At 33.9% G+C, this 21,782-nt stretch overlaps 2 protein-coding genes across 4 annotated transcripts in view; both read left to right on the top strand.

Annotated features, from left to right (window-relative positions):
* Positions 1-7,260, top strand: part of LOC149422586 (gamma-glutamyl hydrolase A-like) — a 32,982-nt gene extending 25,722 nt beyond the window's left edge. For both annotated transcript variants that reach the window (XM_089633381.1, XM_089633380.1), the window contains exons 3-6: positions 4,289-4,518; positions 5,221-5,327; positions 5,462-5,553; positions 6,440-7,260. In XM_089633381.1, the coding sequence (XP_089489507.1) occupies positions 4,289-4,518; positions 5,221-5,327; positions 5,462-5,553; positions 6,440-6,770 (760 nt within the window). In that variant the 3' untranslated portion in view covers positions 6,771-7,260. The remainder of the gene's footprint in view (positions 1-4,288; positions 4,519-5,220; positions 5,328-5,461; positions 5,554-6,439) is intronic.
* A 1,811-nt stretch (positions 7,261-9,071) lies between these two features.
* The window catches only part of LOC149422584 (gamma-glutamyl hydrolase A-like), a 60,951-nt gene continuing 48,240 nt past the window's right edge, over positions 9,072-21,782 (top strand). For both annotated transcript variants that reach the window (XM_089633378.1, XM_089633374.1), the window contains exon 1: positions 9,072-10,648. The gene's annotated coding sequence lies outside the window, so the exon portion shown is untranslated. The remainder of the gene's footprint in view (positions 10,649-21,782) is intronic.

The raw sequence follows: 21,782 nt of genomic DNA, 5'->3' as shown, positions 1-21,782 counted from the left end.
GTCTTAGTTATGTGCATTACATGGTCTTAAATTTAAATATTTAACTGAAAAATGTAATATTTTGTTCTACCTTGATTTAGCAATTTAATTTTCTTTTCTCATTATTCCATTACTATTTTATGTACCTACTATCTTTATTCAGCTACTATAACCTACTTTGTTTCTCATCTTTTTGATAAATAATTTAACACTTTTGTTGTTCAAATAATTGGCACTCATGACATTTTTGTTAGGTAGGTAATACCTTGTAATATTTCGCCTCTTTTCGCCATTCTTTTATTTGTTTAAAACAATATAAAATTTTCTTCTCTCTTGGCTATGACCGATATTTAATTTTTTCTCTAAGGCTTTGCATATGTGTTCGCAGGGATGGAAAATTCCTCCCCTACAACACATAAGCCTCCATGAAAATTGGACCCTTTTCTTTGATATCTACAGAAAGCTACTTAAAGCTCTCTTGTACTATATATCTTTATAGACATATATCCTTAACTAATTAATACGTTATTTACGAACTTGAACGCAAATATTTCCGTATTTATATTGTAATTAAATTCCATCAAACGTTGTGTAATTTTTTGATTTATGATATAGGATTTTAATTACCTTCATTTTTGTGGTAACCCCCTTGGTTCTGATCGAGGCGTCGAGTTTCACAATTTAATTGGTCTTTCCATTGCAAACCTAGACTTAAATGAATTCCCTGAATGAGCTAACTTTCCTATTGTAATTATTCTGATTCCCTGCACCCTAACAAAGTCGTAGTTAAACGCTGATAAAAGATATTATACATGTTTATTTGGACAGGTAATTAAATATAACTCAAATGGTTAATTGTTAGTAAATTTGATTTTGGTAAACTCTTGTGTCTGTTTGGCGCCACTCCTTTATGATTCTGCTGCTATAAGGTACATGTCAAGATTGATTTAGTAGGTTAATGTAATTAGTTAATTGCATATTTGACGAACTCGGAATAGCCCATTTGCTGGCATAATTTGGCTCCAAATCCTCCTGCAAGTAAACGAGATGATCGTGAGTCAACAAGAAATTCGCACAATCCTTTGACACGGCTCTTTGATTGATACCTAAGTTATCGCGTCCCAAAAAGCCTTCCACGTCATCATGCACTGCCTTCAAGTTTCCCCTCGAGTCCCGATACCCCCAAATTCCGACCCCTCCTTGGACTACAATTTACTTAGGGCGAACCGGTTTCGTCCTATATACAATCATATACTCACGGTTGGTGTGGACTTACGGGTCGTGAATCCTCATTCCACGTTTAAGAGAAGATGCGAGAGTGGTCCAGAAGACCTAAAATGCAAGCTGTATGCAGGTCCACATCCTCCAGTAAACAGTACATACGAATAAATATATGTATACATACAGTTTGGGAAAGGTTTATAACTCGCAATACGAGGCTATCTACCTCGCATTCCAATTTATTACTATTATTATTTTTTTTTTTTTTTCCAAATTGATGTTAAATTATAATCTATTTTTAAATTTCAATTCACGAGCACATCCACTCTAGATGAACGACAAAACTCTCAATCGAATTTTAATTTCACTTTGAATGAAATAATTATTTTTAAAGTTTTGATTTAATTTTTTAATTCCGTCATCACTTTTTGCACTTCACTTAACACTTTTTAAGCACTGAGTTTAAATTATATTTATTTTTCACTGTTTAACCAAATTAAACTGACTCAACAAAACTTCACTGATGGGATTTTCAAAGGAATTTAAACTGAATTTAAAATTTCTAACTTTTCACAAAACTTCCTAAGTCCAGGGACTTGTTCAGAATTTAAACTTAGACTTTTTCAAAATTTAACACTTAGATTATTTCACTAGAATTTTACCAATAGACGTAGTACTGCGACGTAAACTCCGTTTTCAAAATCTCGACTGACTGTCCCAAAACTGGTGTGTACCTTTATTTTATACCCTTCTCAGATTCCAAAAGACGTATCTGAATTTCCTCTGATGATCGATTCTATCTTTTACCAACTCGCAAATCCGAACATCCCTGCCATTAATATCGATTGTGCTTCCATAAGATGTTCTGCTTTCCGGCTCTGGGCGGTGGTTAATTTTTATCTCACAACTCTAAATCGATAGGGTCCGAATCGGGTAAGTCCGCGTTAGTCGCCCAAGCTTCCTTTGTCCTCCGTTCATACAAAATGTAGTTAAAATCTCATGATTTTGCGTTCCTTTTTTTTCTCAATTCGCGATAGGTCCATCCTCAATAACATATATATAGATCTCAATTTTATGCATCTCGTGCAAAAATTGTTTAAATCCATGCTGAAATCTTTACTACGCATTTTTGAATTTCGATTTGTCTAAATTCTACTTAATTTTATTGTCACCTATACGAGCTTTTCCATTTTCACCCGTACCTTCCCTCTTTATGTCGCAGATTTGAGTTTTCCTTATTTTTTTTGGATTTTCTTTTATTCGCGACGTTTTCCTGCACAATTTTCTTCTTTATTCTTTTGTTATTTCTCATAACTCTATAACTAATTATTTTCCAAGTCGTATTTATTTATTTCACGGATAAATTTGAATTGTATCACTTTTCTCCACTTGGATTATTCTTTATCTCCGTTCTTTACCCTTTCTTTTATCTTTTCTTCACTTTTCCCGATGTGTGTGGTCTCCAGGAAAATTTCATACTTTATTTATTATTAATTAAAATATAATTTTCCACACTTCTATGGGAGATATACCTAATTAGACTCTGGGATATCTGTCACTTTTATTGTCTGACCCAATCTCCGCCCATTCTCCATCCCTCACTTACAAGATTTCACATAAATTATACGTCTGGACATATGTTTACGTCTCAGATTTTATGTACTACGGCCGTAAATTTAGTTTAATTTTAGAGCCATTAGTTTTAATCTCTTTTGCTTTAAATAAACATTCCATAAGGTCCACGTTAAAATTAATCGTCTCTCCAATCGTTTATTACCTTAACGTAAATAAAAATCATGTTCGGATTTCGATTGTTTATATTCCAAAATACACATGAGACTGTCAACCTTTTATCTTGTTTCGATCCCTCTGTAATCTTGTGTAGCTCTAATATCTATCTAACCTAATAATTATGTAAAATGTCTACTTTTCCTGAATCTAATCTATCGCTATATGTTTAGTTTTACTGTCTTCTTCTGATACTCAATTTTCATGTCCCTAGGACCTTTGTAGCAGCTCAAAAATCTCTGTATTATCCTTCCATTCGGTCGCCGCACTTTTCTAAAATGTCTATTTTTTTTGCGAGATTTTCATTCAAAATTGATTTACCAATATGTCCGTTTCATCTTAAATTGATAACGATTAATTTCCATTGTTTCCAAAACTCTCACCTCTCTTTAGTACGATTTTTATCGAACATGACACCCTCCTTCTATCATAAATAATTGTACTACAGTTGAAAATTCCGCCAGTAACTTTCCTTCGCTTTTCCCGTTCTTTTTTTATACTATCACGTTTATAATTTTTTTCATTGCATTTTCGTGTGTGTGTTTTTCCAACATGAAAACTTCAAAGCACTCGATTACAATGGTTCGCTACCTCCTAAATTTCTCAGTTATTGTAAACATTCCCAGGAGTTTGTCACCTTGAAAGTCGATGCTTACGCTAAAGTGCGTTCACCTCTAATTTCTGTGGGAATCGAAATGTCGTTAATTATCTATTTTAATGTCGGGTCCATAGTTCATTCCTTTGTGTTTCGTAGACACACGCCCCTCCGTTCACTGATTGGTTACTCAAAATTTTATAGCTCTTTGTTCAGATCTATTGGTTGACAAAATTCAATATTTATTTTTAGGCCTAGAAAGGGGGTTTCTTTCTCGTGCTAGACGATTTTACGACCTCTCTGCTTTCGTCCCGGAACCTTGATTTAATTCCAACTATTACAGGTGTCTACCGCAAGCAAGCTGGATCAATTCTTTCTCCGCCAGATGTCGTTAGCATGTCCGTTTTCATAAATAATTTGTATATTTTTTTGCAGCTATGGTTTATCTGTTTTTTCACTGTGATTTAAAGCCTTTCATCACAACCTATACCTAATATCTAATTATATTCCGGTATCATGTGTTGTTATGTAGATAGTGGAAAAAATTGCCTGTGACAGACCACGCCATAAACGCGCTATATTCTCGTGATTTGACCTATTTCAGTAAATCGCTCGCCATACATTCCCATAGGTAGTATCCCGAGGGATATGCTGAAATAGGTCAAGCCATGATGCGTATAGCGTAATGTGTCTTCACCCTTACAGAGTCCTTTTCCCGGGTGGAGCAACCTGGTTCAACCGATGCGGAGGTTATGCTGATGCAGGAGAACATATTTACAACATTGCGAAAGACTTGAATGACGGTGGCGACTATTTTCCTCTTTGGGGTACCTGCCTTGGATTTGAATTGCTGTCATATCTTTCAGACAACAGAAATGACCACAGGGCGGTGTGCAGCAGTGAGAGAGAATCATTAAATCTCGAATTTAAAAATGGTATGTAATGCATTTTCTACAGCCCAAACCGTACCCAACATTTATAAAATTATTACAAAATGCTCTTTGATTTTTGTGGTGTTACGCTTTGTTTCATTTCCTCTTGTTTCTTGAAATCACGATCTGGTCAGCCTCGCAGTTTCCAGTTTCAGGGTAGATGTGTAGAGTGCATCTAGATCAAGAATTGTTTGTGTAGCATTGACACTAGATACAATGTCGCAGGTCAAAGTTGTTGTTAATCGTCTTTATTGTGGAAGACTGCGTTGAAATCTGAAAATACCCTCATTTTACCTCCTCCATAATAATGCTCTCTACTGGTTCCGGTCCCTAGACATTCACCTTCCATTCTCAGTTCTTCCAATCCTGCTCCAATCCTCTTCCACGCAGTCAGTCCAGCTCTTCCTCGGTTTGCTTCTGGGTAGCTTCCACTTGACCATGACTTTCGGCATCCAATCATCTAGCTTAGTATTAAGCCATCATCACTATTGGTGCTGGTTATCTTTTATTCGGTTAATCTACTTATTTTAATTGTGTTTTAGTTTGGGTTTTTTTATGAGCACCACAGCAATGATTATTAGAGATTAGCATGTTCCGCTATCCCAGGCTACCATCGTTCCTCTAATTTGCAACTCCTTTAGGATAATCTGATATGGGGTCACTATTTTATTATTATGCACTTTAACCAGGCATTTCTATTTACAGACTTCCGAACAAGTAAGATGTTCAAAGGTGCTCCAAGCGATGTGGTGTCTATTCTATCAAATGAAAACGTCACATCAAATTTCCACTCTTACTGTATAACAGAAGATGTAAGTTTTCATACTTGAAATATTTTTTCATTGATTTGGTAGGCAGATACTTATTCATTTTACAGGCCACATTTAAGGAAATTGATTTATTATATTAATATTAATAATAATAATGATAAATATTTATTTTATAGATTTTGTCTAAATTTTCAAACGATTGGAGAGTCTTATCGCTTAATGACGACGTTAATGGTTTGAAATTTGTTTCGTCAATGGAATCTCAGAAGTAAGTACCCAATTTAATGGTTTGGGTTTTTAAAATATTTGCCCAGTTGGTAATTTGTATGCATACCCATGGTAGTAGGTATTTAAAATATATTTTTATAACAAGTTAATACTTTAATTAATATGTTAAATGTCACATGTTTCATATTATACAAAACATTGTTTCTGGCACAAGGAGCTATACAGATATCACGATTTTATATACAGGAAAAAAACTTTAAAATTAATTTAAAAAAGCCCAGCTACACTACTCGCGAAGTTGATCGAAGTTGACCGAATACGATAGTGTAGGCACGAACTTCACTTCGCTTCGGGCAACTTCGTTTCGCTTCGCCCGACTTCCGATTGTTGTCGGTAAATGCGCCCGAGTCAAAGGACTCGAAGCGTTACTCGCGAAGTTGCACGAGTGTGTGGGCACGCACTTAGAATTTCGGCTAACTTCGTCGAGGACTTCGTCGAAGCGTCGAAACGAGTAGTGTAGCTGGCACTTTAGGGTTAAAGCCCAGCTATACTACTCGCGAAGTTGATCGAAGTTGACCGAATACGATAGTGTGGGCACGAACTTCACTTCGCTTCGGGCAACTTCGCTTCGCTTCGCCCGACTTCCGGTTGTTGTCGGTAAATGCGCCCGAGTCAAAGGACTCGAAGCGTTACTCGCGAAGTTGCACGAGTGTGTGGGCACGCACTTCGAACTTCGGCTAACTTCGTCGAGGACTTCGTCGAAGTGTCGAAGCGAGTAGTGTAGCTGACACTTTACACTTGTATACCTGCGAGCATTCTGAGTAGTGGAAAATCCGCAACTGGATACTGGGAACGCCATAACTAGATCTATTTCACAATTTTTCAGCAATTGTAACTACAAATAATATATTATTAATTTATTCCAGCTACCCATTCTACGGGGTTCAATTTCACCCGGAAAAAAATATTTACGAGTGGGTTCGGAACAGAAACATTGATCACTCGGCGAGAGCTATCAAAGCCAACAGATACTTCGGTGATTTTCTCGTCTCCCAGGCCCGAATGAGCCAACACGCTTTCACTGATGTCGACGAAGAAAAATCTAAAGTGATTTATAATTACAATCTCGAGTATTCCGGAATAAAAGGAAGTGCGTACGAGCAAATCTACGTTTTTACAGGGAACGAGGATTCGACGAAAAGTATGAAAATAAGAAGGACCGAAAAGATGAGTCGGAACCACATGCATAATTATTAGAAAAAAATGTTATTTACCATTTATTCTATAACAATTACAAATTGAATGTAGCAGATAACCGTAATATATATATATATATATATACCTTACATCTTCAACACCTTCCTAAAAGAAACCACTCACTACAACATTCATAAACACCCAAACAGTTTACTTAAACATTTCAACACATGGTTACTGCTATATAGGTATGTAACTATATATGGAATGCTCCATGTATATATTGATATATGTATATATTTGTATAAATGTATGTGTATGTGTAAGCAAATATATGTACCCGCCTCAGAACAGAAACCTTCTAGTGAGGCGGGTTACTTTCACATTTGTAATATTAATCATGTAATTGCAATAAACGCCCGGGTTTCCGGCAACTAATAAAAAAAATATATACATAAATATAAATACATTTTTTTACATATTTGTAATAAGCATTTACTTTGTGGCTCGTCATAATTTACAATAAAAGATATAAATTTGTTTTAGACCACTTTAATTTTAATTGTACTCTACCGGTTTCGGAAGCACCCTTCCTTCGTCAGGAGAATATTGAAACTAACCTATGATAATATGACAAAATATTGACAGATATATACACAAAAAATATAATTTAGGTATTTGAGTGGGAGGTTAACAAAGGGGGAGGGGCAATTGCGGGAATTCCGGCAATAACAGAGCGGTTTACTGGAAATATATCTAGAATGGGACTAAACGATAAATTAATTTGGTTATTCAATATACTAGCGTTATTATTTAGGGATCTTTTGATTTCAAGAGCTTCTAAGTTATCCAATCTTTTGCTTTTATTATTACGGTGAAGAATTTTAACCCCTGTGTCCTTATTAAAAGTATGGTTGGTGGAAATAAGATGATTGGCAAATTCTGAAAAATTATTGTTATTTAAACATCTTAAATGTTCCGTGATTCTAATATTTATATTTCTGGTTGTCTTACCTATGTAGAATGATGGACAATTATTGCAACATAGTTGGTAAATGCCTGAGTGGCTCAATTTATGATCTTTATCTTTAGTGTTTTTTTAATAATTTACCTAAGGTGTTATCAGTATAGAACGCGGGTTTAATGTGGGAAGGTAATTTGTTTGTACTAACTGAAGAAAAATTGGATATATATAAGATTCTACGCCATTGAAAGGGATTTGTGATTTTATTATTAGTTTCGGTTGTACCAAATAAAAAATATTAGTTGAAATGAGCTTAAGTTTCTTATTCAGGATTTTATCAATTAAGTGTGTGGAGTAACCATTATTAAGAGCAATTTGTTTAATTTTAGATAATTCAATTGTGAAATTAACAGATGATAAGGGGGTTTTTACTAGTCGGTGTACCATCGAATGATAGGCAGAATGTTTACGTGTTACCGGATGGTTTGACGTTCTATGCATGCAGAGGCGGATTTGCAGTCTTGGCCGCCCTAGGCCCCAGACCATGTAGCCGCCCCTTTCTCAGTACCCATCATAGGTGTGGCGAGGGCGGCTGCGGGGCGTGGGGGCGCGCTGTGTGCTGTGTGTGAACACGCTCTTGCATATCATTACATATCATACACTTTAATTACTGTTCAAGTATTCTTTTTCTCTGCAATAAAGAGAAAATAAAAAAAATGCAAATACTGCAAAATAAAGCAATGCGAATAATACTTAAGCGCAACATATACATACGGATAAGAGACATGTTAAAGGAGCTGAATATTTTGACGGTGAAGCAAACTGTGTATTTGAATGTACTTATTTTTATACATAAAATTAACTTAGGGATGATGTCTAAGGAACTGAAAAGAAAAATAAATTACAATAACGAGATACACGGACACGGGACGAGAAATTCTAAGCAAATTAGATTGCCAACAAGAAAAAAAACAAGCACCCAAAAATCTCTGATGTACCAGGCCGTTCAACTCTATAACAAAATCCCGAAGGAAATTGCTGTGATAGAAAATATTAATAAGTTCAAAAATGAATTAAGAAAATATGTCTATCTCAATTATTAATGTTTCTTTTTTTGTGACTTTATTGAAATATTTAAAGAAAGATTATGTTTGCCAAACAATGTACATGTTTATATGTTTATAAAACTATTAGCACACACGAAGATGTGAGCTAACTTAAGATTAATAAATAAATAAATAAAATATCGCTATTTCGTAAGTAGAATATTTAGGTACTTAGGAAGAAATTTCTTGTTATCATCTGTGTCTTTTTTGTCACGATTGGCCGCCCCTAATATCTGGCCGCCCTAGGCCCGGGCCTACATAGGCCTAAGGGCAAATCCGCCTCTGTATGCATGGTTGTATCCGTGTAATGTTAAAATCAATTTTATTATTTACTGAAGTTAGCGTTAAATCTAAAAAAAATAATCGATGCATTACTGCCTATCTCTAAAGTGAATTGGATATTTTTATGGAATGAATTTATAAGAATGAGGAATTTAGTTAATTGCCGCTCTGTCCCAGTCCCAATATAGAAAATATCGTCAACGTGTCTCTTCCAGGTAAGAACATTCTTTAAAAGTTATGTTATGTTAGTTAGAAAATGTTTGGCATTTCCGGAAACTATAAAACATATTATATCTAGATGTTCTGTTTTAGCACCGTCCGAGTATACATTTAGGCACAATCAAGTTTTAAAAATAATTCACCAAAGTTTGGTAATTAAACATAACTTGATTGACTGCCGTAATAAAGTACCATATTATGAATATGAACCAAATTCATTTTTAGTAAATGAATTTTATAAAATATATTATGATAAAACTATACTAACAAACCAAACGATTAGTCATAATAGACCCGATATGTTTTTACATGACACAATTAAAAAAATAACTTATATTATTTATGTCGCTATTCCAAATTCCTGTAATATTAAGAAATCCGTTAGTGAAAAAATAGTAAATACACAGATTTAGGAAATGAGACAAAAAGAATTTGGCATTCTCAGACGATAAAAATATTACCATTTGTTATTTCGGCTACTGGCATTATACCTAGCTCTCTTATTCAAAATTTAGGCGTATTAGATCTATCAAAGAATTTATGTATAAAAATGTAAAAATCCGTCATATTTAGTACATGTAGGATTACGAAAGATTTTTTAAATATTTATATTGAGGGATCAGTAGGATCTATAGGTCCAGTTAGGAGTTCTACCGAGCCGAACCCTCTGATATGAAAATATCTGGAGTCGGTGAATTATTTTCCCATTTGATGTTTGGTGAGTTGACGTGTTGTTCTTGTATTTATTATGCTTATACATATAATGCACTTGCATAATGTGGATTGACTAGATGATAATTTGTGGAAAAGTGTGTGGAAGGGTTTAGTTTTTCCTGTGGGGAAGATTTAACCCGGACATAAAGTCGGGAAAAAAAGTATTGTTTTTATATTTGGATGAACGATGATTTACATAATCCTAGGCAATTTGGTCCCTAAAAAGAGTTGAATATTAAAGATTACAAAAAACTTCAATGAAATCTATTGGTTACAGAAAATATAATATTATGTTCCAAACGAACGGGCATTTTGGTTTTGAGATTGGAGTAATGGACGCATGCGTATGCAGAAGAATGAAAAATACAATGTTCGTGTATTCAGTTCGTGCTTCGTGAGGCGATCACAGTGTTCGCTAGTTCGGACGTAGTGTTCAGAATTCAAGATTTTTGCAATATACTATTTGCAGATGGTATATGAACCATCGAACATGTATGCAAATGTAAATTTCTAATTACGTCTCTTCGGAGCTTTCTTATTGTTCGTAAAAATATAAGACTGAGAACAAGAACAATAATTGTCAAAAATAATGTTATCTAACAATTATCATAACAAAACATTTCTTGGCTTTATCACCATGGCTACAATTAAAGGTAAGAATAAGTAAACAAGTACATATATTTAAAAAAATATATTTTTATAATTTTGTTGGATGTAATAAGCACACATTTTAGAATATTTGATACTTACGTAAAATAAAAGTTATATCTACGCTTTTTAACTTGCTTCCAATCGTAGTTTAAGAAACGCTGCATAGATGGCAGTCATTCGTGGAAAACTTTTTGAAATATCAGTAAAGCTTTCGAAAATTTTCGCCAGGGTCGTCACATCGATGCTCATAGTATATAAATTATTATTTTTTCAATTTATCTAAAAATCTAGTTTATAACAACACAACTCAAAAAGATTTAATTAGCTAATAATTATTAGTAACTGGAAATAGATGTGGTAGTATAAGGTTATATAAATAATTCATGAGAATATTGATAATCCATAATATTTTAATTGTATTTTTTAACCTGTCCGGTGGTGAGTTTCTGGAAAGAAAACGGTCCCGCTGGAGTGAGTTTTTTCAACAATCAAAATATAGAAAAAAATAAATGCCACTTCGTAGAGAATAAAAAAATAATAAAAAAATCCTTAGAAACTAGCACGAAAAAACAAATACTAAGCTATTTAGAAGGAAAAAATAAAACCAATCTTGCAGAAATCGCCAACCATCGAAATCGGAGCAGATTTTTGTTTTTACTTAATAAAAATCAGATTCACTTATAATCAGATTACTTCACAATATTTTCATTATAAAAATTGAACATAGGTACACAATGTATATGCAGTCAATAATTACGATAAAAATAACACTGTTCTAATTATTATGTACACTATCTTAGGAATAAAATTGTCTTCACTAACTAATACTGCTTTTTCGTATGGTAGTCTTCGAAACATGGATATACGCAAAATGTAAGATTGCAGTCGGTGCACATATATTTCGTGTCACTTCTTTTTTTAGCTCGAACTGCTGTATGTCTACACACATGGCATTGTCGTTGAGTTCGCTTTCCTTGGGCTGCAGTTTCTGGTACAGGAGGAGAAAATATTTTCCTAAAAGGCGAGTTGGTTGATCCACTACTCTCCTTCCTCCAGATGATGCCGGCCTTGGCGTGTGATATTTTTCGATCATTTGAGACACCAAGTTTTCCCGGAATTCGCTAAATGATAAAACCTTTTGCGTTTTCAAACGATGCACAAAGAAAGCATTTAGTATTCCAATGTCTATCAATCTGTAGAAAATTTTCTTATACCATTTTAGAGACTTCCTGGAACTGCTTGCGAAGCCTAATATGCGGTCCACTTTGTCAACAGCTCCCATATTCTTGGTATAATCTAAAACTACCTCTGGTTTTATTTTATTTTCTCCCGTAGAGAATTCAATTTTATCAGTAACAATCATTGCATCTGTATGTATGTTACTAAGCATAATTTCATCCCTTTTATCGTGCCATTTCAGCGCCATGAGATTGTTCGAATTCAAAGCCTTCATTTCCCCTTTTTTCATTTTCTCCTTACCAAATTTGGGCATATCTTTTCGGTTTGCTCTAGCCGTTCCACATGCATTAGTTTTATGTTAATGCGGGAAATCGAACAGGGAAAAATAACTTGTATACCAATTATCTACAAACATTCTGTGACCTTTTTCCAAATAATCTGCAAGCATAGTGGTAACGACTGATCCTGATATACCAATGTCGGGATTCATTTGTATGTCTGATTCAGAGCCAGTGTACACAATTACATCCAAAAAATAGCCGGTGAGTGCATCACAGTGTACAAACAATTTGATCCCAAATCTATGTCGTTTTGAGGGAATATAAATTTTGAATGAAAGTCTTCCCTTCCACAACAAGAGACTCTCATCTATGCACAGATTTTGATATGGGTAAAAAGTTGATTTGAAAATTATCTTCAATGATTCCAGAAGATTTCTTATTTTAGATAATTTATCGGTTGTCGCAGTATCGTTATCAGAAAAACGAAGAGCTCGGAGCAAAAGAAAAAATCTATCTTGCGAAAATAATACTTTGAAAAAAGGTGTTTCAATTATTGGATTATTTGTCCAGTATTTCTTCAGCGAATTTTTTCCCTCAAGTCCCATAAGCATAATCGTGACTAAAAATGTATATATTTCAGCCTCCGTGGTGACTTTCCACTTCATCATTTTAGACTTCAGAGAAATGTCTAAAGAAATTTTTGCAGCGTATTTATTTGTTTCGCTGACAATTATTTTTACTATATCAAGCGTGAAGAATAAATCAAAAAAGTCTATTTCCAATGAATTTTCACTAACGGGAATATTTGCTCTTATACCTGAGTTAGTTGAATCGAATTCAAGAATAATGGGCGTAAACTTACCCTGATCCCATTTACGATGATCAACTTTTCTCTTTTTGGATGTTGAACAACTAGGGAGAGTTTCATCCTCATCAGATGTATCAGATTCGTCGGATGAGCTATCCGAATGTATTGGCAAATCATGAAGATCCTCGTAAACATCTTCATCTTCACTTTCGATTAAAATATCAGCAATGTCTTGTTCATTCAAAGGGTTAACCATTTTTATAAAAGTAAAATATTTAAATTGAACAAGTTATCAATACGAATCACAAAGTCAAATCACAGTAAAACACTGTCCAAATTATTAATAACCTAAAATAATAAAATTTCAATGATAATAACAGTAAAACGAATAATATTTCAAATAGTTCACAGCACTCAGATTCACTATTGAATTTTGTTCAAACTGTCAAAAACTGTATTCAAACTGAAAACAAACACTGTCGGTACAATATATGTAATAAATATTCACATTCAAACACGTGAGGTAATTTTTAATGAAGATGATTAGGTTATTCAGTGTAAAAACAAACAAAAACCACAAATTTCACTTCACCAAAAACGTCGCTCGCAATAAAAATGTTGTTTACCACCGACTACCAGACGGTGACGCCACGAAATATTTTAATTGTGAATAACTCCGTTGGTAATGTACCTAAATCGCTAAGAACTTTAGCAAGTTATGACAAATTGTCCCTAGATGGCAGTAACTATCGGTTTTCCGGAAGAAATTCAATAATTAATTAATTTTAGGCGCAACCGTACAGGTACGGTCATACTCCTTACGAGGAATTTTTTTTTCACCGTACCTGTACGGTCATACCACCGGACAGGTTAATATGTTTATTAAAAAAGTAATGCACCATCATTTACAAAACAAAATTTTGTAGTGTAAAATTAATTTTATATAATGTAATACATAAGTTGTATCCGATAATTAAGGTTAGCTTGTGTGTGTGGGGGAGCATTATAATAAATATTATTTTTTCGTAGAAAGCAATCACTTTGTGGTTTAACATTTTAATGAAATAAAAACAATATTTTTTGTTTAAAACCACGATTTTTTTTAAATTAATTTTAAGAGCGTCCGGTTTCGCTACACTCGAGCATCGTCAGGGTACAAAATTAAACTAATCAATAATACAAAATGTGTCATTATATATACATACAGAGGGAGATAGAAATAAAACCAAAATGAAACAACAATATATTAAAAGAAAACGATTAGTGTAGGTACATAAATATTATAATAATAGAGAATAGGCATTAATAATTGTAAGGTGATTAAGGGATATTGGGAATTTTACAGTTTACAGGGAATATTCCCAGTATTGGGCTATTTGACAAATCTAATTGATTATTCAGAATTAAACTTATACATATACGAGTTGCACCCTATCGAATGGGACTTATTTGATGACAAAGTGAGATACTTGGTTTCTGTTAAAGCTTTTAATAAGCTTAATACAATTAATAAAAAACTTGAAAATTTGTGTTCCTCAAACAAAACCTACAACCAGCCCATACATTTTTCGATCGTGTACAGAACCTGTCAAATGTACATTTTCTACCTGAAGAAACAACCCTACTATCCAAGGGATTAAAATATAACCTGAAGTATTCTAATAATCAGTTTAATGCTGCAATAGAACAAGTTGCAGTGGATATAGATTCAGCTTTACATAATCATTCACAAAAATTCTTTTACAAGAGCGCTGAAACAATAAAAGAACTCATACCCAAATTCAAACCTATGCCAAATCCTGAGACAACTATAATGAAAAATATTCGTAAAAAATTAGCCAATGAAGATTTGATCCTGACGAAAGCTGACAAGGGTAATACAGTTTTAATCATCCCACGAAATGTATATAATGAAAAAGTGAAAGACTTCATTAATAGTGATAATTTTGTAATTCTGAATAAAGACCCCACTAACAAGTACCTAGAAAATGTTAAACAAACATGGCGGTTTAACCAGCGGACGAGAATTCAAATTTCGTTAAAAGACGGTCTCGCGATCGGACGTTTTTTTAGACCGAGACAGAAATACCGAATTCATTCCGCTGCGAGCCGTACACTCGCGCGGCTGTGAAAACTACAGCATGGTTCCGATGAAATAACAATTATTGTTGTTAAATTCTTGGTTGTAGCTTTCTTCCTAGTAAGTAGTTACATACATATTTGTAAATTATACGTCGGAGTGCGTAAACATAAATAAATACAAATGCAGTTTGTTGACATGGTAGATAAAAAAATGTACCTAGGTATATGAATATACATTTAAAAAAATTTCAAATAATTGTTTAATTTGTTTTTTTTTTAAAATATTTTACACGAGTTTTCCAAAGGTGAGTAAAAATCTTTTGTTTTACTTATTTATTCGTTTGTCCGAAAGGTATTACCGGTAAGTTTTATTTCTAATACTTATCTTTAAAGTATTACTTGATTTGACATGTATGACATTGAAAAGAGGGTTTATTCCTTACAACTGAAGTAGTATATATATTAAAACTAGGTTTTATTTCCAACTATTTTCTACGGTTACTACCTACATATATGTAGTTATGCGATTGCATAATATTGTATCGCTTTCATGTATTTGTTTTCATGATTAACGGAGCGACCTGACTCGTCTAATTTTAGAAATGTTTACATTCACAAGTAAATTTCGATTGAAAAATCATAGGTTAGTATGTCAAAAATAACCTTGTTTTTTTTCCTAAAACAAGAAGCTCAATTCACAATATGACATTATGAAACTGACAAAAAGTAACACAAAAAATATTAAATATGTTGAATTATACCAATGTAATAGTGAATTGGACAATAAAATAGAAATTATGAACAAAAAATGATTTGAATCGCACATCACGAATCGAAATTCATTTGGTTCGTGGCACTTTTTGACTACCAATCACAAACAGTTTCACGTACTTTGGCATAAGTTTTAACATTTATAAATGAAAAAACGATAACAGACATAAACTCCTGTCCATAGTTGATTCTTTTCCCTGGAAATTAAACAACACAAAATTATCGCCAAATGTTATAAAAAATATGTGCTTATTCTGACTGATTCTTTCGAACGACTCTGTAGCATATAAGTACATACAATGTACACTAGGGTGTCCCAAAAAAATTAAAGTTGTTATTTTTGAACGCATACCCTCTGATTTTGTTTTAATAATGACAAAACACTTATAAACATTTTTTCGTTTACTTTGGACAACTGCAACCCGTGCCGACTTGCATCGAAAGATGTCAGTACTTGTATATTAAGACGCCAGCGAGCAAACGTGTTGATGAGCTTGTAGTAACTTGCTATTTTGTTAGTAAACGAAAATCACTCATTCAAGCAAGATGTTATTAGATATACGCACTTCTAAAAAGAGTATATTTTTAATAGGAGTCGTAAAACACCAAATATCGGGTTCTAAACTGCCATCTAATCGACAAGTTTTGCTCTACAATATCCGGAAAGTGAATTTAACTGTCAATATATACCAAATATAGCCATAGTTGGTATTGAAAGCTGTGTTTGAAGTAAAAATCAGTCAAATGACTACAAGCCCTGACATACCAATCTTCAAAAAGTTTCGAGATAACTGTAAAAATGTTGATCCCGATAAAATTCGGTGCTACAGAGAAAATCTCACATTGCACCTAACGCTTCCGAAATCGATGATTTGCTTAACTTTTACCATACTGCATTGACAACAAAAATACTTGGAGATGACTATTGAGAGTTTTTAGAGCTCTGTGTGATAGTTTTAGGAGGAGATACAGCGAGAAAATTTAAGATTCCGCCTCCAGGTGCTCGATGGATGGCAAAGGCGCTTTATTCCTTGAAAATATCATTAATTTGTGCGCAATTTAAAATTACCGGTAAGGATAAGGCGGCACTTTTAGACGTTTGCCTGTTCATAGTAACATCCTATGTCAAGCCATGGTTACAATGTATTATAGCAGGACTTTTGCTTTTTGAAATCGATGAAGGCTTAGGAAAAAATTGATGAAAACATCTCAATGGCAGCTTTATTTCTGTTCAGTAAGCAGTTATGGTATTTGACCGATGAAGGATCTATTTTATCGCTGTTTGACGACGCTGTAGGTCAAACAACTAAAATAAAAATAGTCGAAATATCATAAAAAAAAATTTATCAACCCATGACAAACGTTACATCCCATCGAAGGAAGATCTTGATTGTAAATTGTATGGTAAGTTAATTAAGAAGTTTAAATTATGTTTTGTATTGAGGTTTTTGTTCATATCATAATTTAGTGACTTTTATTTCAGAGAAAAATATTTACGACTTCATTTCAATCAAGAACAAGTATTTGTTTGACTGTCTGAAAACAGATGCCAGTTTTCTTAACGAATTCCCTACGATGTGGTCAAATAATGCTTCATATCAAGAAGTCAGAAAGAAGGTGTCGCCGCTGAGGGTAGTGAATGATACAGCTGAAAGAACTATTAAGTTAATGCAAGATTTTCATGGCTTAGGGGGTATTTCACTATCTCTGATTATGTTCTGACTAAGCACTAATCCGCGGATTAGTCATTTTTTCGTTTTCACTATATCTGAATAACGCTAAAGCTCGGGTTAAAGTTCGATTTGACTAATCAGTGCTCGAACCTCACGTCAGGCGCTATTCCTCGAATCAAAGATGGCGTCAAAACATTCCGAGTTTGACAGCGGAGAAGTGAGTCGAATTCTGTTGCAAATTATTATGGATACCGAGGTTTTTGATTTACAGAAGCAGGTGAAAGGGCGGCGATGCGAAGGCCGCGAGTTTTAAGAGCCTGAATGAATTTGAATGCTTGTATGATCCATCCTGAATTATTTGATTGTGTTCAAAATAAGAAACAATGTACTAATTCGACACGAATCTATCTAAAATGACCTGATAATCAACATAACATAACCAAAAAATGCACACTTTGCGGTGTGGGCGGGAAACTTGTCAATTTGCGTTGACGTTGGCATTCCATAGACATTGCGGCAAAACATGACAGCCGTTGTAGTAGATTGGGTAACTGCAAACATTTTGCGATGTTGCCAGACTATTTCGAGTGTTATCTCTCCGGAAGCTCGGCAACAATGGTGAAACGGTCGCCGTTGAATAACGAAGTTATTCTGATCTTTAAAGCCAGCCAACGGCTAGCTAGTCAGATATTTAGCCCGACATAGTGAAATACCCCCTTAATCTCACGGTCGAAGAGGAACAAAAATAATTTTTGTTACGATGCGTTCAGGAACACCGGAAGATTTATCCTGACTGTAAAAAACAAACTATGAAGACAAAATTTAATCAATAAACCATTTTTAAATATAAAATACTACATAATTGAACATTAGTGCAATTTAAAATTTTATTTATCCGACAAAAATGAAAGTTGAAAATCCTTCCATATTAACTCTGTACCATATGTTTGGCATCAAGTCGGCACGGGTTGCCGATGTTTAATCAAAATAATATTTATTATATGAGTTTTTGGGATCAAATGGAATAAAATAAGAGGGTATGCATATTTAAATTCATGAAAAAAAAATTCTTCCTTATGTCCTGGGACACCCTAATGTACACGGATAATTAAATATCACTAACCTTTGTTTTTTCTGAAAATATATCTCCCACATACGTTTTTGATGTCGTAATTTGTGCTATCTAATAAAAAAAATTTCCTCCTCATTCCTCCTCCTCATTCCTTCCTCCTCAGAAAAAAAAATTTTCCTCCTCATTTTTAAGCGAGGAATTTCTTTAAAATGTTATCAAGTAGACTGGCGTGGAATAGACGTCCGCTCGCCGTTCTGTCGCAGCGGGGAATGATAAAATTTCGGCTTGCGCCGGGGTAATCACAAACAACAAACGCGAATCGAAATTAATTACTATTATATACTTTAATAATATATTTCTTGGTCATAAATTATTTTTAATGTTTCAATAATGTCTAGATAAATTATTTTTCTAAAAAAATCTGAACTATACCAATTTGTAAGACCATAAATAAATAGTCCAATTGAGGGATTTTCGTCACAAAACGCGTGCTCGGATTTATTTATTAGTAGAGACCGGATTATATGCATTTGCATATTTGCATATGCAAATGCATATTTAGACCCTTTTCAGCGGTAGTTGCATATTTAGCAAATAATTTGAGATCTTGCATATTTACGCTTGATATCGTTCATATGCCTTACATAGCGACACAATAGACGTCAGATAGCAAGGCGCACGGCCAGCAAAGCTGAGCGAAGAACTGATAACTGATCTTACTGATCGCTACGGCCGGCGGCCGGAGCGGGAGGGAACCTCTCTCATCTTCGCCTGCGCTCGCGCCTACTCGGCTTAATTCGGCTAATTGCCGAAAACAATTCATTCATTCGTATGAGGGGTGATTTGGTATATTTTTATGGTAATTCAGTGAATTGCGAATTTTGTTTTTTTGACTGGTCGCACGCGCTGTTCTTTAGAGTTTCGTCTAGTGTTTTGTTTGTTTGTACGAAGTTGTACATTGTGAAAGTGAACCATGCTCCCTGATAAAAAAGTGCCCATACGTGGATAGCTGAATATCCTGGAATATTTGCATAAGACGGAAAAGTTTTATACTGCCGAGTTTGCGAGAAAAAAATTTCTAGCACAAAAAAGTTCCAAATAGACCAGCATGTCAAAACCAGTGTTCATATCGCAGGAGTGCAGAAAAAGGGCCCACGACAACAAGTTTTTACAGTGGCAAGTAGCAGTAACAGTGAAGTAACCTCCAAAGGTAAACAACAAAATTACTTTAGAATGGATCTATGTGAAGCATTTCTTGCAAGCAATATCCCTCTATACAAACTGAAAAATCCTGCCTTGAAGGATTTTCTCAGAAAATATTGCATAAATCAAAATATACCGGATGAATCTACTTTACGTAAAAATTACATACCATCCATTTATCTACATGTGCTGGAAGAAATACGCAATGAACTCAAGGATAACATCATATGGATTTCAGCTGACGAAACCACCAACACTTGCGGCCGTTACATTGCAAATTTGATTTTTGGTGCATTAAAACTTGAACCTTCACCTTCCTATTTGGTGGCCTGCAGAGAACTTGAAAAGGCAAATCATTTACGATCGCCAGATTTGTGAATGAGGGTATAAAAAAATATTTCCTGAATCTTCTGCGGATGAAAATGTGTATGTGTTGCTCTCAGATGCTGCCCTTTATATGATCAAAGCAGGCAAAGCCCTCCAAGTATTTTATTCCAATTTGATTCATGTGACGTGTTTTGCTCAAGGAATTCACAGACTCGTCGAAGAAGTGAGATCCACGTTTGCGATTGTAAATAACCTGATTTCATCAGATAAGAAAGTGTTTCTTAAGGCGCCTGCTCGTATAAAGGCCTACAAAGAAAAACTGCCAAATATCCCCTTACCTCCTGAGCCAGTAATAACACGTTGGGGTACATGTATCGAAGCTGCGATGTTTTACCATGAACATTTTGAAGCCATCAAGGGTGTTATCAATGACTTCGATAGTGCAAAGGCTTTGGCAGTTTTCCAGTGCAAAGAATCATTTGACGACGCCAGTATTAAAAAAAACCTAGCTATGATTACCACTCATTTTGCCTACATACCTGCAAGTATAAAAACGATTGAAACTCATGGATTGGCGTTGAATGCATCTATTCAGGTTATGAAGGAAATTCGCCTTATGAATTCCTCGTTGCCAAAGCTATTCCCGAGTAAACTCAAAGAAAAATTTGAAAACAAACTGAATAATAACCCAGGTTTTGAACCTTTGTGCCAAATTGATAACTTCATCAACGGGGCCGGTGAAATTTTGCCCGGAACAATAAGTTCAAAAATCGCACCCAAATTTAAATTCTGTCCAGCCACATCAGTAGACGTAGAACGTTCCTTTTCCGCTTACAAAAATATATTAAGCGATCGTAGACACAATTTGTCTACAGAACATTTAGAACAGTAGGTACTTAGTCATGTACGTTTTTAAAGGTAAATTCTAAATTTTATTGTTAAATAAATTTTATAATTGATATTTTCGAAAATATAATTGTTATCCTTGTGAGCTTACTAAAATAAAAAAAAATATGTAAAAATACGACTTCCTGTATTATTTCATTTTGCATATTTTGACCCTTATTATGGATTTTCGTGCATATTTTAGCTATTTTTATTGCATATTTGCATGCATATTTTGGGCTATTTTTGTTGCATATAATCCGGTCTCTATTTATTAGTAATTTTATTTGAAATAATAACAAAATTCTCATACATACTTATGATAGATAATTTATTGATTGTTTATACTGTATTATTATATGATTTGAAATATTTGTTGTATAATACAACTTCACCTTTGAAAATGCAACAAATCTGCGCATCGTCCTACGGTAACACTTTATTATGATATGAAAATAATATTATTTTTCAAAATTTTACATCTTACTTTACAAGATAAAATAACGATCTTTCGAAATCAATTTGTGTTTTTTTCTAGAAAAGTGTCCATACGTCTAAAAGTGGCCTCAAAAATGCCAAATTTCAGGTCGAGTCTACCTATTTCGCCTTAAGGCATGTAAAACTAAAAAATTCCAAGATGATTCATATCACCAAGTAAATTTTTTAACTAAAAACCCCAAATCTCCAAAATTATATGGTTTTTGTTAAAATTCATAAAATTGACAACCCAATTAGACCATTAGTATTATGTTGTAATGCCCCAAATTTTATAATATCGTCATTTATTACTAAAGTGTTTAATAATACCAATGTTTTCACTCCTAAATACACAATTAAAAACTCATTTACATTAGT

This window comes from Hesperophylax consimilis, chromosome 7 (assembly GCF_061612785.1).
Source record: "Hesperophylax consimilis isolate HC1 chromosome 7, BYU_Hcon_1.0, whole genome shotgun sequence".
In the NCBI taxonomy this organism is placed as follows: domain Eukaryota; kingdom Metazoa; phylum Arthropoda; class Insecta; order Trichoptera; family Limnephilidae; genus Hesperophylax; species Hesperophylax consimilis.
Note: the sequence above shows the minus strand (reverse complement) of the source record. Positions and strands in the feature narration are given on the sequence as shown.